Raw genomic sequence first — 17299 nt, 5'->3', positions numbered from 1 at the left:
AGGAAAGAGGGAGTGAAGTAAGGGCGAAGATGTAGAGAAAGAGGGAGGGAAGGAAAGAAGGAAAGAGAGAAGGAAGAAAAGAGACCAGAAGAGAAAGAAAAAGGGGGAAGGAAGGAAAGAGATAGAGAAGGAAGAGGAGAAGGAAAGATGGGAGGGAAGGAAGGAAGGAGGGAAAGAAGGAGAGAAAGAGGGAAGGTTGGCCACAGTAACGCGTGGCGGGTAAAGGTTGCTATTTCTATTATTATTATTATGCTATTATTCCTATGAGACCCTGGAGGAATGGGAGAGGTGTCAGGTCCCGGAGGCAATGCATTGCATTATTGTTATTGTTATGATGGTGGTGAAATAAAAGGAAATAAAAAGAGAAAGAAGGAAGCAAACAGGGAGGGAAGAAAGGCAAAGGAAGAAAGGGGGAGGGAATGAAGGAAAGAGAGAAGGATGAAACCAAGTAGTGAAAGAAGGAAAGAAAGAAAGAGGTAGAGAAGGAAGAAAGGAGAGAAAGGGGGAGGAAAAGGGGGAAGGAATAGGTAGGTACCTCTCTTTCATAATAGTCCAGATATCTACCTCAACTTTGATAAGTTTTACTATAGGCCACAGCAACGCGTGGCAGGGCACAGCTAGTAATGTATAAATTTGAGTTAGGCTTGTGCTGAGAGAAATGTGTCTCACTATGTGTGTCAGGAATTTTAAACTCCTAAATAGGCTAAAAGCTTTACCAAAAATGAAAGTGCTTAGCTTTATTCCTTTGAAAAGTAACATCAACAGAGGGAAGCACTAAAATAAATCCCAGTTCTCATTCACTATGCTGATTTTACCTCAGGCTTCAACAGGGTATAATCAATCAGTGCCTGCTGGCTCCTTCAGGATAGAATACATGTTGCTCTTTTCAGTGGCTCAGTAGCTGTTTGAATGTGTGGGTGGTATTTTCTTTAGACTACCAAACCCCCAGTTGACCTAACACTTAGAAATTCTACTTTGAACTCAAGAATTCATAGTATAATCTTTCTGTCTTATAGTGATATTCTTCTTTGCCAATATAATAGTCTAATTTAATAAATTTAGAGGACCATACTGTGGCATCCATCCCACTTAAGCAAGCTTGCCAGATTGCAAACAAAGGATATGTTGGAAATAATTGCTCAAGTGGAATCTGACAACTGAGAAAGAGCATTAGTTTTGTATTTAGCCATCATATTGATTGGCTCTTGCCTCTGTTCCCTACCAAAATGAATAAATGATGCTATGATTAGAATCAAAGGAAGGAAAAATAATTAATATGAAATGATTAAAAAGGTGTATTCACTAGCAATCTAACAGGAAAATAAGGTAGTGAGTTATCTGAAAACGAGTGTCCTTTTGTCCGCAATTTTCTGTGATTTGGGTAGGCAGCTACTAATTTTCACTTTCTTTTCCTTGTCAAACCACAAATTATCTGCTTTAAACACCTTTATCTTCGATGAACAAGAATAATTGCAGATTTTTTTGCATTTAAACCAATAAATTATGTTGTAACCAATGTCTCATGAACCCCTTTCAACAAGGTTTTAAGATGTATAATAATTATTTCAAAAAGAGTGAATTCTGTCTAACTTGCTAACTCCTTTACAAACATTGTTGATAATGTGGTGCCAGCATAAAGCTCAGTGTCCTCAGCTCAGATTATTCTCCCTGCAATATACTTTGGATTGGAGAAGATGAAAAGGAAGAAAATGTTGTGCTATATTAGAAGTATCAGCTTTGTCCAAGGCTGCACTTCAGCTCGGGTTTTTTAAGTAACAGAAAACTTTTTGGTGGTAATGTTGCTTGGGGGCTGCTCCCATGCTTCAAACATTTTTTCCATGAGAGGCAGAGCTTCATCCATCTTTCTTGTTCTCTTGCTGACAGGTAGCACCCCCCCCCCCCACACACACACACACACTTTTCTTTTCTTTTATTTTCTCAGTAGGTCATTGTTGTTTCTGTTTATTGATGTGTTTTGATTTATTTTTAATATGTTTTATCTTTTAGTCGTATTCATTCTTATTTGATTTCTAGAGCATTTTGGTACCTTGACTGCCACTTTTTGTCAGAAAACCATGATATACTTTTGATAATCAAATGTGGGGAGTAAGGATGGAGTCAGGTTCTGTTCCTCAAGTTGGATTCTAGTGCTAACATGAGAGGGAAAGATTTGTTCTGTTTTTTTGTTCAGTGTGCACCTCCACTATGGGGAATACACTTAATTCTGTTTCAATGTACGAAAATACCTTGGCTAAGATCCTGCTCCAGGAGATGCACATGTCTCATGTAGCTAGTGATCTCATCATATGTCCTGCTGGAATTGTCACAGATTGTGACAACTCCGGCAGTGCCTGATGGAAGGCATGGGAAATCTGTTGCTCCATGCTCTGCATCGCCCATCTTACCCCAGGCCCTATCCCACAAGGTGAAGCGTTTGCCACCTGGCCTCCTCCATTGATCCCAATGCAACATGGGAAGCTTCTCGTGTTGCCACAGCAATGGCATATTTAGGTTCCTCTTCTCTTTTGCAAAGGTGCCCTGCTGGAAGTAGATGTATGTCATGGACTGGGAGCCGGTGGGTTCTGTCGCAAATCTAAAGAGAATATTAAAACTTTATTACAGTATTCCTTTTTGCTGCCCAACTTAATTGCATGACTGTATTTCTTTTTTTCAGGAGCCATTTCCAAAGAAAAGGAGTTATACACTGGAAGCAGTGCCATCTGTTTCTTCTGATGCATTTCCTGTAGAAAATGAGAATGATCTCTCTGAACTGTTGGATATAGCAGTCACAAAAAAACCCTGTTCTTTAGAAATCACGAGAGGACCTTCATCAAAGACAGGTAAAATTCACAGAATGTACTGTATAGTAAGTTACTAGGTAATGCATTTTGGTTAATAATGTGCTACATGAGATAATCAGAACTGTTTGATGGATCTGTAGATGTTTTGTGTTCACAGCAGGAAGCAAACAGAGGAAAGAACATCTCTGCTTTTATATTACTTGTAACTCAGTTGCACCCGTGTTTACCTTCCTTTATAAATACTGAATTAGCTGTGAAACAGTATCAACTTTATGTGCATATGAATATGCACATTAGTTTGACATAAAAAACTATGGACCCTGGGTATCCCTAAACTATTCAAACACTTATGTTTGGGAGAAGAAACAACCAACCACAATAGTAGCTCTTTTTTTTATAGCCAGTAAACAGGCTAAAAACAGGTGCTGCTAGTAATTAGCATGATGAACTGGCCTCTGAGGCTGCTTAAGGGAGAGATTAGTCAGGAGCTCACTTCAAATTCATGCTATCCAAAATATAGTCCATTTCCACAATTTTATTTTGAAGAGGATGATTCTCACAAAACTCCAGTGCCAAAGCAGTGATAGTTCTTAAAGGCTTTAGTAAGTCAGTCTGGATGTAATTCAACCATGTTATTAGTCTTCGCTGTAGGATGTAACACTTTGGGTCATATACATGCTGGACCAGACCCATAGCCAGAAAATATTTTGGGGAGGGGGGTTGAGACCGTTTTGATTTTTTAGCAAATCATTAAGAGTAGGTCCATAACACAAGATAATTTAAATTCTATGACTCATTCTATATTTTATATAGACTTAATTAAATCAAATATCTATTTTAGCTACAAAGTTTCAAGTCTAAAAAAATGAAAATGACTCTTAATTGGTTATCTAGTGGTTACAAAAGAATACCACAATGCCTGTTAGTGTTGGGAATCAGTCTGTGTTTGTGTTCCATGATCATGATGCTTATGATGTGGGCAATGATGTGGGCAATGCTGTGAGAAATGATGAGGGAAATGATGGTGCCGAGGCTGAGGTGCAAGATGGAGATGGTTTGATCAATGATTTTCATGCAGACAATGACAGAGAGGCCCCAGTGCAAAGGGCAGTTTCTCATGAGAATATTCCTGCTGGGCATAGGGATGATGGCTTACTCCCTCTCTCTGTGAGCTCTCAAGATTTGGGTTTGGAAAACAATCTGACACCTGGAAATTTTAATGGGCAGCCAGAAAGGGAGTTGAAAAATAGGCGGCTGGAGTTCAGCCAGGACCGACATCAAACTCAAGGATTATGTCGCTCCAAAATACTTTGTCGGATAAGAGCCAAGGGTGGAGGAAAATGAAACCAGTTTCTGGGTTTTGCGATATAAGGTTGGCTTCAAGGGAAAACCTGTTAGATCAGGCATCATTTGGAAATTAAGCTCATGTGCCATGGAAATCCTGTTTAGGCGGTCTTGTTCTTGTGGATACTTCTAGCCTTTTCGTGTTGACTAGCAGCATCTGGATTGTCTTTGCATCCTGTGGATTCTTATCTGGATAAATACTGCCTTGGAATGCTTTTATATCTTTTGTGGACATTGCTTTGAGTTATTGCATTTTATTGACCTTTTACTTTTTGGAGCTTGCCTATTTTCTTACAAGCATTTCTTTCTACTGACTGTTTTACTATGCTTCAATAAAAAGGATTGTTTTCTTCACTCAACATATGGTGTGTTTTAAAGTCAGAAGGCTTTTCCGTCCTGGAGTGCAACAGTTAGAAACACTTGAAAATTGTGTCAATACACTTTTACAGAACCAAGCTCCATCAATAAACTTTGGTGGACACTCAAGAGTGTAAATCCAATCAATCTTTCTTGCCCCATTGTGCTTCTTATGTATGTTTTCAAACATTTAAGAGTTGAAAATGACAATTCATTTGTTGCTGTTAACACTGGCAATGTTGCGGAAACTTCATATTTGGAAAAAAATTTTTTATCACAGACAAGATATGCTTCCCTTGCATTTTCTACACCACAGGTCAAACCCTTCCATTGGTGTGTCAGTATCTTGAAGGCATTCATTGTAAAGTTCTCTGCACTTGTTCAAGTTTGATTTTAAATGGTCACAATTAATAGGAAGGAACACTTGCAGTTCCTGAATTACTCGCCTGTGCCTTGTAAACCTTTCTTGAAGATGACTGCAGGAAAAGTCCAGATGTATACATCTAGCTTATAATATTCCATTAGTGTTGGTGAAGTTGCCTGGATGTTGCTTTCACAATATTGCTTGAACAGATGCGAGGAATCCTAACTTCTCCACCCATAGACTCCACCACTAATTTTGCTGTGTCAAAGATCTCCTGAAATTCTTTCACAGATTCTGTCTGCATCTCCCTGGCTTTTTCTAAGAGACTGTCAACATGTTGCAAACTAGAGATAATGTTTATATCTACTCTTTGTAATGTTGTGCTAAGCTGAAGGGATGATGACAGAAGCTTTCTTAGGATGTGTATGATTGCTGTAAATTCAGCATTCAGAACAGCTAAAAGGTGTCCAGCTTTGGAAGAAGTCTTACTATTGTATAGAGGACTCTCTTTTAGTTCTTCAGATGTTCTCACCATCACACTGTATAGTTCAACAAAATGTAAAACTGCATCATGTTTGCTCTTGATTCACGGTGACAGCCTTTCTATTTTTCTTCAATAGTTCCAGTCTGATGGATGATGTGCTGAAGCAATTGCACATATGTAATATTGTTCCTTGGTTGTTTTTGACAGGTGGAATGCTGCAAGTCTTTGCTTAGGCTAGATTTAATGGGTGAGCACTGCAGTGGATGTAGACAGCCATTGGATAGTTCTTCAATATAATTTCCTGTGCACCACTAGTATGACCACTAATATTAGTAGCTTCATCATAAACCTGTCCACAGAAGTATTGCAAGTTCAGTCCAATTTTTCCAGTGTTTTCAAAATAAAGTCTGTAAATCTTCCTCCTGTCATATTGCTTATCTTCACAAAGCCTATAAAGTCTTCCCTTATTCTTGCAGCTTCAACATCAGCATACCTTACTGTGGAGCGATAACTGTTCTGAGGTACCCACATCCAAAGTTTCATCTGCCAAAACAGAGAAACACCATGATGCATTGCATCTTTCAACATTTTTTACTATCTTGTTACCATAAATGTGACTAGTATACTGGGTGTTCATAGCTGCAGTTTCAAGATGACTTTTAAGGCCATTGTCTCCTAATCTGGCACAAAATCTCAACAAGCCCCTGAAATTGTCATAATTGTGCAAAGGATCTTCACAAGTAATAGGTCCTGAATCATTCCTCCCTCTTAACGCCAGTTCTTGGTGGCCACAAAGAACAATAGTTTCCACAAACTGCAGAAGTTTCATTCTGTTTTCTTTTGCTTTTTTCTTATTTTCTTTATCATGATGATGGGTTACATCAAGATTTTTTTCCACTGTGAATTAGCAAGAAGTTTTCAGCCAAGCACAAGTTGTTCTGATTGGATTCTGTTTTTTGGTATCCATTGAAGATTTGTATTGCATCTTTCCGTCACACAAATGGTTTAACAACCAATACATCAAGCTTCTGATTACCACCTTTACCCCCAATGTCTCTTTCAAACACCATACAGTAATTACAGAGTGCACCTTGTACATGAAATGAATTGGCTAACCAGGGAAATCTGTTGAACCATTTTAGTTGAAAACTTACATGCCTCTTCTTATCCACAGGACATACATACCCTGACAATGGAGTCTGTGGATGTTGCACTAATGGAGCCTTCACTTGGTCATCAGAAACAATCTTGTTCATATAAAGTCCAAGGTCTAACAATGACACCACTTCTTGTCTTTGCTTCTGTTCCATAGTTTCTTTGGCAGGGCATGGATTGAATAAGGGGTTCTCAAACTTTTAAAGCCACAAAGCCCTTTTTGAAGGAAAGGTTTCTCAAGGAGCCCCAAGAAACCTTTGGACACAGGGGCTGCATTGCATTTTAAAATTTGACAAATGGCTTTGCAGGCAGCAGGGAGGCCCCACAGACTGGTGGGAAGACTCTGCAAGTGGCAGTGGATTTTGTTAACCATTTAAAATGTATGAATAAACCCATTTTTAAAACTTGGGGGGGGGGGGGCTTCTTTGGACACATGCCAACTTGTCAATATCATTTTTGAATTGTGGTGCCCAGACCCTGACACAGTATTTAGGTGAAGTCTGACAAATTAGAATAAAATGGTATTGTTGCTTCCCTTGACCTAGACATTATACCCCTATTGATGCAATCAAGAATTGCTTTGCTTTTTTGTTATTCAGTTTGTGGTCTACCAAGACTCCTAGATTTCTTTCAGATGTATTGTAATCGATTTTTTCCTGCCTAGGTGTAGTATCTTACATTTCTCCTTTTGAAATCCATTTTGTTGCTTTGGTCCAGCTTTGTAATCTGTTCAGGTCATTTTGAATTCTAAGCCTGTCCTCTGAGATATTAGCCATCCCTCTTAATTTGGTGATTAGTGTTCAGGATCAGGGAAGGTGATGCTTTTAATAGGAGAAGTGATTAATGGATCGTCTCTCCAGTAACATGCCACAACAGTGATGTATGCTAATTATTTTGTTATGTTCATGCTATAAATCTTTTCAAAGAGATGGATAAATCCAATTCTGTTTTTTGAAATAAAACCAGAACTGACTGGATTAGAATGGTGGGTTTAGTGCCAAGTTCAGAGGCAGTTTATATGTTTGTGGTACAAGTCATGGGTTCAGCTGGGGTGTTTGTTGAGTAAGGAATCAGGCCTAGAATCCATCTGAATGACATCCTGGTATAAGTATTAAGCTAATGTATTTCAAAACAGTAGCCATAACCCATCATTGCTTATTTTGTGTTTTTTCCAAGTTGGCAAGTAATCACTACTATTTTATTAGGATTGCAACATATTATCTTGCTACAAGGTAATTGAATGACTTCTTTCTGCAGCACAACTCATTTAATGGATATAGATATATATTACTTTATCACTGGAGCCAGACTTTATTTACGTATGCAACAGTTTTTTGTACTTCTGCTACAGGAAGCCTCTACACAAATACCTATTACAGCTCATAGATTAGTATCACTAACGTCAAAATATTTTGTGTGTTTGTACATGTGAAAATTACTTAATTTCAGATAGAAATTTCCACAGAATCCTTGCTATTAGAATTTTGTAGCTCATGTGGTCTTTGAGTTAAGAGTTACTTTGACGTATCTATTTCTGTAATTTCTATCCTTCCTTTTTCTGGATAAAAAACATAAGGCAACATGCAACAAATTTAAAACAAAATATAATTGAAAACGGGAATGGAATAGCATTCATAATTCTGATATGTGTATAAAATCATTTACAAAAACATAATAATAAAGATAAAATATCTTTTAAAGTTAGAAGTATTGTTTCACTTAAAATTATTATCTTATGGAGAACAATACCTGATTGTATGTTAACTCTTTAGATACTGTATATACTCAAGTATAAGCCGACCCGAATATAAGCTGAGGCACTTAATTTTAACCACAAATAATTGCAAAAACGTATTGACTTGAGTATAAGTCTATGGTGGGAACTGCAGCTGCTACTGGTAAATTTCAAAATAAAATAGATACCAATAAAATTACATTAATTGAGGCATACAGCTTCTCTTCTCCTCTCGGCACAACCCGCCTGGGTTGCTGTGCCGAGAGGAGAGGTCGCGCATCTTCCTCTCCTCCTGTCTCGGCAGAGAGAGCTAGTTGGGTTGCTGTGCCAAAATGGGAGGAGGCATGCAACTGCTAGAAGCTTCATTCAAGTATAAGCCAAGGGGGCATTTTTCAGCATTCAAAATGTGCTGAAAAACTACGCTTCTGCTTGAGTATATACAGTATTTAACTTACCTCAAACTACAAAATCATAAATTCTAGTTTTTTAAAAAACAAAATTACATAGAACTGTAATCATTAATGGAGCACAAATCATTGTTTCTACTTTAACAATGCTGGATAAGAAAACAATATTTAAAATTATATAGAATCTGAATAATTTCAAGTAACATTGATACAAGATAATTGGTCCACTAAACTCAGTAGTGAAGTAGTGCTTCGTCATGACTTTATTTTTCAACAGTGGTGGGATCTTCCTGTGATGCGAGAGGCTATGCGGATGGAAACAGTGCTGTTGATAGGTTCTCCCATGACAGATAGACTTTGACTGAAAACCGGATTGAATGTGCCAAACAACTACTGAGCAGCAGCAATAATTGAAAGTGACACTGGTGGTAAATCTCTTAGAAACAATGGCAGGCACACCATAATTAACTCTTGCTAGAACTGTGCAGAAAGTGGCATGGGAAACCACTTTTGAATGTATTTTAGTATGAAAACTTAGCAAGGAGACAATCCAAAATGAAACAAGAGGAAGAATTTTGATGGCACTCAGTGAGCCTACTGGGCTACATCTGAGTACAACAGCAGGTAGTGTTCTAGAGGCAGAGGAGGTGGAAAAAAGAGAAAGTGAAGCTGCCCATCTATGCCCTTGTAGAGTTTTTTGGCAGGACCTCTGTCCCTGCGTTCTAAATTTTACAAAATGCTCCACCTTAGGCAGGTTTCTACAATGTGCTTCACATTCTGTGGAGCAGATTTTGTTGTGTGGAGCAGTTTAGATTTAGAGCTTGCTGAAGTGCTTTAAGGGGTTTAACTCATACTTTCCTGTGAATTTGCTTGATGGGTTTTTAAAGGCTCTAATTTATGCTGCAACACACTTTGTCAGCATGTATTTCGTAGCCCCCACAATTTGAAGTCGACTTCAAGCTGCATTAAATGGCCAGTTTAGATGTGCTCATGGGCTGCTACGAGAAACAAAAATAAACATTATTTTACATAATGCTGAATCAAGATTGGATATACAGCTTGGATGGGCAATCAGCCTAGTGTACTAGTTTGAGTATAGGACCAGGAGACCAAATCTCAAATCACTACTGGATGACCTCAAAGAAGTCACACTTCCTCAGCCTCATAGGCCAAGAAAACAATAACCTTCCTATGAACAAACCATAGAACCATTAATTTGTATATATTTCTATATTTCTATACTTCTACTTTTTATAACTCCAAAGTCTCTTTTTTGTGGAACCTGGTTCAGCTGCACCATTTATAGTTTTGCACCGTATGGTTCTTGGTAAATCTGGCAATGGAAAATGTCTTTGGTGCTCCCTTTTTCTCGATGCCCTAAACACATGCTTATTTTGCTTAATGGTTAATCCAGCCCTGCTCACTATGCTGTAGTAGCAGCTGTATTTGTGTACTCCACTAAATTAGGGGAAGTGCCCAGTCTGCCCTGACACTTATCTTTTCAACCCTTGGTTGGCTTTTTTTAGGCTGCCCTTTTGGCTTCAGCAGATTGTTTTGAGATGAGCCAGAAATTCTTGGGCTGTGTGAAACAAAAGGTGACTTAGTGTTCTTCTCCTAACCTGTGCTGAAGTCCCATAGAGCTGATTAAGGGAATGATGGCTAGCAGAATGCCGTTTGAAATAATTATTGCATATTGGATTTGAGACCTTAATTTTTTGTGTTTGTATTGCTCTTGTATCAGTTGTATTACACAACAGTCCCTGTCACACATTACTTGCATGACAGAGCTGTGGTTATCCCATAGCTTCATACAGGTGTTACTCCTAATGGTGAACTTAGATGAGAGCCTTTGCATCAACCCATGGGTTTTCAGGCAAGAATCTGTAGGGAAAGGTGCTCCTTCAAATACTGAGATTAACTTATTTACATGTACATGAGAGATGTAGTAAGCTTCAAATATACATCTCTGTATACAGTGACTTCCCCAGATTCTGGAATTCTAATTGTATCTCCATACATAGAAAACTATATATAAATGTTTCCTTGACTTAGATGTAGTGTAGGTTTTCTGGGCCTTCAGTAGCTGTATACTTTCAGAGGCATTGTTGGAATCACATCTTGATGCACCTTTGATCAGTTTGCCCTTTCATGTAAGCAAACAAAGATTAATTCAGTTCACTAGATAATGCTGGCCCTTCTAGCCATAACGTAGTATCTGGCTCTTACACTTTACCATTGTCCCTGCCTGTAGTTGTACTGCACTAATTGACTTGGCCCTTCTAGCCCAAAGTATCATCTGGCTCCTGCACTTTTCTATCAACCCTGCCCTTGCAGTTGTATTGCACAAGCCCCTGTCTCGTTCTTTAGTTAGTATATGCTCTGCTGCTGGTTGTTGTTGATGGCTTATTTTTATGATGTTTTTATCTGTAATTTTACTGTGTTCTTAATGAGAATTGTGATTCAGTGGGCTTGACTTTACTAAGTTTATAGAAACTTGAAGCAATTCTAGGGTCTATTTCTACAGGCGGATGGTGAGAGAAAATGCACAAAACTTGTGATCCTCATGCTCATTTTTATTATTATACAAAATCACAACCAACCAGATTCCCTACTGCTACTAGAATGCATTTCACTGGTAATTAATTCCTCTAAAATAGCTCTCAGAGACAATATGTGGCTCAATATAGTTATGCAGTCATGTATTTACAATCCAGCCCAGTATAATGGTGATTCCATTTTGTTCAGCAAAAACTATTGAAAACATAAAACTCAACCTGCTTTCTTTTGAACTTCTACTTCTTCCTCCACTATTTTTCTAATAATATTTTGTTGCCTAAGGGATCCAGAAATAAACATACACATCATTCTGGATTTTTTTTGTAACATTGTTTTAGTTTTGTCTTGTACATTAAGTTAATGCAATATTAAAAGCTTGGCCTGCTAGCGACACCACTTTCAGTCCTCAATAAAAGATTGTTACTGGCTATCATTTAAATTCATGATGTATCAGTTTTTGACCCATGTAAGGCTTCCTTGTGCAGTGTACCTTTTCAAATTCTTTTAGAGCTGAGGGACATCCATTCTCAGTATGCATGTGCATTTTTTCCAACTGTCTCCTCAGTAGCATTCTGTCTACTACAGCAGTTACATCCTAAGTGAGTTTCTGCTTCAGAACTAGAAGTTGGTTTCTTTCTTTTTCTCTCACTCCCATTCTTGTTGGATTTTTAATTTGTTGTTTTTGTCAGTGTTGTTATTAGGTGTTGGGGATTTTATTGAGGGATCATGTGGGCTCTTTAGGGTTTTATGGCCTTAAAGGACTTCTTTAAGAAACAGACAGTGGAAGAGCCAGGATCAGACAGATGAAACATAAAATAAAGTTTGGTCACTGTTGTGAATCTTTTATTCTGCAGATTTGAAGTTAAAAGCTTCCATTGTGAAAAAGCCAACAAACCTATTAACCGTTCCGCTAAAAGCAGGCTACATTTCATTCCTTTTAATGTCATTTTGTCTAGATTGCCATTGTTGATGTTGATAATGTATGCTCTTAAACCTGCATTGGTATAGTCCTTGGCATTGGTCTTGATGTGACCATCCTCCTTAATCAAAATCTTTTACCATTCATACAAGAGATACCCTGTATTCCAGGACATTTGTTGCAAATACAGTTGGAGTCTGAGAGACCAAATCATTGAGGGAATTGAGGGAACAGAGTAACTAACAACCTAATTACATGGGGAAGTTTTTGGCAACATGGTATAATATTGGGTTCATTTACTCCACTAGTTTTTGCTGATGTGAATGCTTGTTCCCCTTTAACTTAAGAGTGGTCAATCTAAATTCTCATAGTCACTACAGCGGTGGTGTTGGAGGAAGAGAAGGTGGTGAAAGGGTTTAAAATGCAACAGAACATGCTTTTTGAACATACAAAACATGTTAAATTAATATGAGTTTAGAGAAAGATATGGGCACTGGCAGATGGTTGGTCATCTAAATTTTGCAAAATCGACATTGATAAGTTTTTCCTTTAATTTTAGTAATACCATTTATGGATGTACATATGGTACTATGACCAAAAGAAAGAAAACCAAAGAACTCTAATTCAGATACAATTACCAGTTTAAATCATTTGTGTTTAGATATGTTTTCCATTATGAATATTTAATGTTCTGTATGCTGTACTTTAAATATTTTGGAAAAGGTATTGCAATTTTTACATATATTGAATTTGAAAAAGTGTACAAACTCCCTTGGCTTTATCCAAACCCTGCACAGGCAATTTCTGTTATTGGGCAAACAGTACAACTCGGATATTACTTGAAAAAGTTGGAAACATTATCTCCGTTCTTAAATGAGGGCATTAAAGCTGCCAATTTCAATTGTCTGTTCAGATGTGTTTCCCAAATGTAGAATCACACTTACAGCCCCTTCCTACTTCCAGCATAACTCTATGTGACTCATACACTGAAGGGCAATTCACATACAGAATTCCCTTTCTCCATGTACATATGGGATCTCCTAGATTGGGATGATTGACAATATCTCATTTTCAAAACAAAGATTATAAAAAGCTAGCAACATGACTTTTAAATGATAACTAAAATGTTGAAGTGAAATAGTTTTTTTGTCTTCCAAACCAATTCCTGTTTTCTAAATGTATGTTCTATACAATGTTGTATTCACTGCAATGCTATTTTTGTTCACAGATAATGCACCTCAAGTAGCAATTATTGCACCAGGTACCAGTAACCATAGAAACAGTTCAACAGGCCCAACACCTGACTGTTCTCCTCCATCACCAGATACTGCACTAAAAAATATAGTGAAAGTTATACGGCCTCAGGTGGGTGATCTGAAATAGAAATCAGTTGATCCTTTGACTGAAAAGTTAATTATTTTCTCTGATACTGTTCTAATAAGAATATGTCAATAACATTTAAATATATTGAAATGAAGTTCCCCTTTAATTATTTTTTTTGGATCTGGATAAATTAACATCTTACTTAATAGCTTACTTATTTTTTGACTGTTAAATTGCTTTCTGACATGGCAGAGTTTGTTTCCTACCCTCTTGTTCTTCAAATGCTACTTTTTCTCTGTACCATTTTTTCTTGCTTCCTCCACTGATATTGGCTCATACACATTGTGCTAAGTAATGGGTTAGTTACTGTTATTTCTGAGCAGGGCTTCACCTTTCTTATTTTCAATTATTTCATATCAAGGAGTTTTCTTATTATTTTATTAATGCCCCTGCAAAACACCTGCTGTTTTATTTCTACAGGATTCCTCTTTCCTCTATCTATATAACCCACCATATTAGACATTTGTCTCTTTCTGTCATAATCACACACACCCCCCCCCCCCCCACCCCAGTTTATTGGCTGGCACAGAGCGGCATCAGAATTATTGTTAGAACAAGCTGTTGTGCGATAGTTAATTGGAAACAGCTTTAAATGCTATTTTCATCATGGAATTGTCAACAGATGGACCCAGAACATTGAATAGCTATGCTTTTGGCTTTGTTCATTACTAACTTAATTGAAATCGGTGGCTATGTTCCCTCTGAATTCACTAGGCACTCTTTTCAGTTTTTTTGAATGAGTGAAAAAGTGAATGATTGTTAAGAAGTGATTGTGCTTATCTTTTTTGCAGCATTTTTCTGTGAAAAGATAACAGATGTTTTGGAGTTTTTAGACCCACTTCAGTTGCTGATGATCATCCGTGAGAGCTTTTGGGTTCTTTTTTTTAGGTTCAAGTACCCCAGAGAGCGCCATATAGAATATCTCATATTGTCAGATCAACTCTGAGCGAGTGTCCAAAATTAATTTTGTTATCTCCTCAGATGTTCAACCATTTAATTAATGTTATTATGACTAGTTGTATTATTATTGTATATGATGTTTGTATAGAGTATATGCAGAACATAGATTTCAAACCAATATTTTGGACACATACTCCAATTGACAATAGCCTTTGTAATAGGACTAGTCTGATATTCTGTAGTAACAGTTTTCTAGCAAGAAATGGAATCTAATAGTTTGGCTCCTTTATTACTGATTTTTATACAGTTGATGGAACTTACGCTGTTTACTGAGTCGTTATCAAAGTCTGATTTCAAAAGTTAGCTCTGTTTTATAGTGTATATTTTTAATCATTTTTGCTTTTTGGTTTTTTTTGGCTCTCGCTTAGTATGAATATGAATTTCTTCTTAATCACTTTAAGCACATGGAGAGGAAGAGTAATTGATAAATATCAAATGTGTATGTTTGTGTGTGTATACATAGTTCACATAATGGGGATTGAGAAAGATTTTTAAAGATAGGAACTATTAGTAAGTATTAGACATTAGAGAAGATTTAAGAAATAAAAATATCCTCATTGTTATTTTAAAAGTAGAAACTCTTTTTTTGTCTCTCCCTGATTTTATTTCTTCATTACTATCATGCCTTTAGTGGGCACTTTAGGCAAGGGTTGAATCCCTTTTCTGTATATTCCTCTCACTGTTCTTCTACTAAATAACAAACATCTGAGTATGTTCTGTCAGCCTTCGGCAAAAATTCTAGAGATACATATTGAAGTACAAACTGAACCAAGAGAGACCAATTATCAATGTTTTCTCAGCTCAAATTATACACCTGATTGGTTAATGTTCATTTTGAATTTTGAACACGTAAAATACTTTGGCAATTATGCTGGGAAAAAGGGAAGGAAAAAGGAAGAGGGGTCGACCAAGGGCAAGATGGATGGATGGCATCTTTGAAGTGACTGGCTTGACTCTGAAGGAGCTGGGGGAGGTGACGGCCGACAGGGAGCTCTGGCGTGGGCTAGTCCATGAGGTCACAAAGAGTCGGAAATGACTGAACAAATGAACAACAAAAAATACTTTGGATCAAATAGCTGTGGAACTGTGATGTCAACAGTGTGTCATAGAACACAAATACTGTGTCTGCTTGAATTCTGTTCTGAAATTCAAATTGTCTAGATCAGGGGTTCTCAAACTGTGCTCTGTGGAGACCTTGAGGCTCCACGAATGGTAGTCAGGGGCTCCACAGTGCCATACTGTTTCCCGCCTCCTCCTCTTTCCTCTTCCTCCAGAGAAATGCAGGGAAATTAAAATTTGCAGCCTCTGAAACCGCAGCAGCAGCAGCGTTCTCCCGGGGCACAGACCCTTTCTTCCCCGTCTCCCTCATTGCCCACATTCTTTTCTTTGCCACCAGACCCCTCCCCCAGCTGCCTTCTTTGCTTCCAAAATCCTATTTTCCTCCCACCACTCAGGAATTGCTTTGATTATGCTTTTGCTGCATGGCAGAAGGGAGTTGAACTGGATGGCCCCTGGGGTTGCTCCTATTACTACTACTATTATTACTACTACTACTCCTAACTACTGTTACTGCAAAGGCTGCATTACCATCAGCCAGGGGTGCTTTTTGCTTTTCCTGTATAATGTAAAAGGGTTGGCCCCTGGGGGTTGCTCCTTCTCCTCCTCTTCTTATTATTATTATGCGGTCGCTCTTGCCTGGTTTGGTCAAAAATTATTTAACCGCTTGTGTTCCCTTTATATTGATCAGTTTTATAGTTATTTATGCAATGTTTTTGACATAAAAAACAAACAAATAAATATTATTACGAAGGCTGGATGGCCATCTGTTGGGGGTTCTTTTATTGTGTTTTTCCCTAATGGCAGAAGGGGGTTGGACTGGATGGCCCTGGGGTCTTCCATTGAAATACTCTTGAGTTTATGCTAGTTAAAATTGTTCTTAAATATTGTATTGTTCTTCTTTTCCTTTCTTTTGTTCTACAAACAAGATATGTGCAGTGCGCATAGGAATTTGCTCATTTTTTAAAAAAATAGTTCACACATCTGTCTGCCTCTGGTCTGGCCCATCTGTCAAATTTTAAAATGCAACGTGGTCCCTGTGTCCAAAAGTTTGTGTGATATATATACACTATATAATAATATATAATGTAATATATGAACATTTCCTGAGACTCCACCAGAAACTTTGGCTTCAAAAAGGGCTCGGTGGCTGAAAAGGTTTGAGAACCCCTGGTCTAGACATTAAAAAGTTTTTTTCATTGAATAACATTGCAATGTTCTTTTTGCAGAGTTGCTTTGAAAATATTAAAATCTGGATATTTTGACATCCCATTTATGGCAATGTTTTATTGAGACAATGGAATAGTATCACTTGTGGATGAATGCACTACTTCTATGAATTGTATATATAATATGAATTTAACATAATTGAAAACAGTGGATTTTTAAAATAATCTAACTTAAAAAAGAAATCAACTCAGAGAAAATCGTCCTTAGTGACAAAAAACAAACAAAAACTGAAATTTCCACCCATTTCTGTTTTCCAGCCTAAGCAACGTACATCAATAGTGTCAGCTTTTGAATTTCACCGATTAAATCACAATCATGAGTATTTTGAAATCACCTCTTCCATAGGATATGCAAGCTTTACTTCCAGCCCTCCAATCAGTCCAGCTAATTATTCAACTGGATCAGTTGATGGCAGCATTGAAGATAATGATATTCCAGGTAAAAGAAAGGAAGAAATTGCATGTTTACCTTGTATGTTCTAATCAGCTGAAATCCAAGCAGTTTTGAATGATTACTTTACAAATAACAGAAGGTGATGGCACATTTAT

The 17299-nt window shown here is 37.5% G+C and overlaps 1 protein-coding gene across 4 annotated transcripts in view; it reads left to right on the top strand.

Annotated features, from left to right (window-relative positions):
* Nucleotides 1–17299, top strand: part of ANKS1B (ankyrin repeat and sterile alpha motif domain containing 1B) — a 396936-nt gene that overhangs the window by 79388 nt on the left and 300249 nt on the right. For all 4 annotated transcript variants that reach the window (XM_060777255.2, XM_067469140.1, XM_067469138.1 and 1 more), the window contains 3 exons: nucleotides 2675–2840; nucleotides 13351–13487; nucleotides 17009–17189. In XM_060777255.2, coding sequence (XP_060633238.2) covers nucleotides 2675–2840; nucleotides 13351–13487; nucleotides 17009–17189 — 484 coding nt within the window. The remainder of the gene's footprint in view (nucleotides 1–2674; nucleotides 2841–13350; nucleotides 13488–17008; nucleotides 17190–17299) is intronic.

Source organism: Anolis sagrei, chromosome 5 (assembly GCF_037176765.1).
Source record: "Anolis sagrei isolate rAnoSag1 chromosome 5, rAnoSag1.mat, whole genome shotgun sequence".
Classification (NCBI taxonomy): Eukaryota; Metazoa; Chordata; class Lepidosauria; order Squamata; family Dactyloidae; genus Anolis; species Anolis sagrei.
The sequence above is the reverse complement of the archived record's forward strand: the minus strand, read 5'-3'. Positions and strand labels throughout refer to the sequence as shown.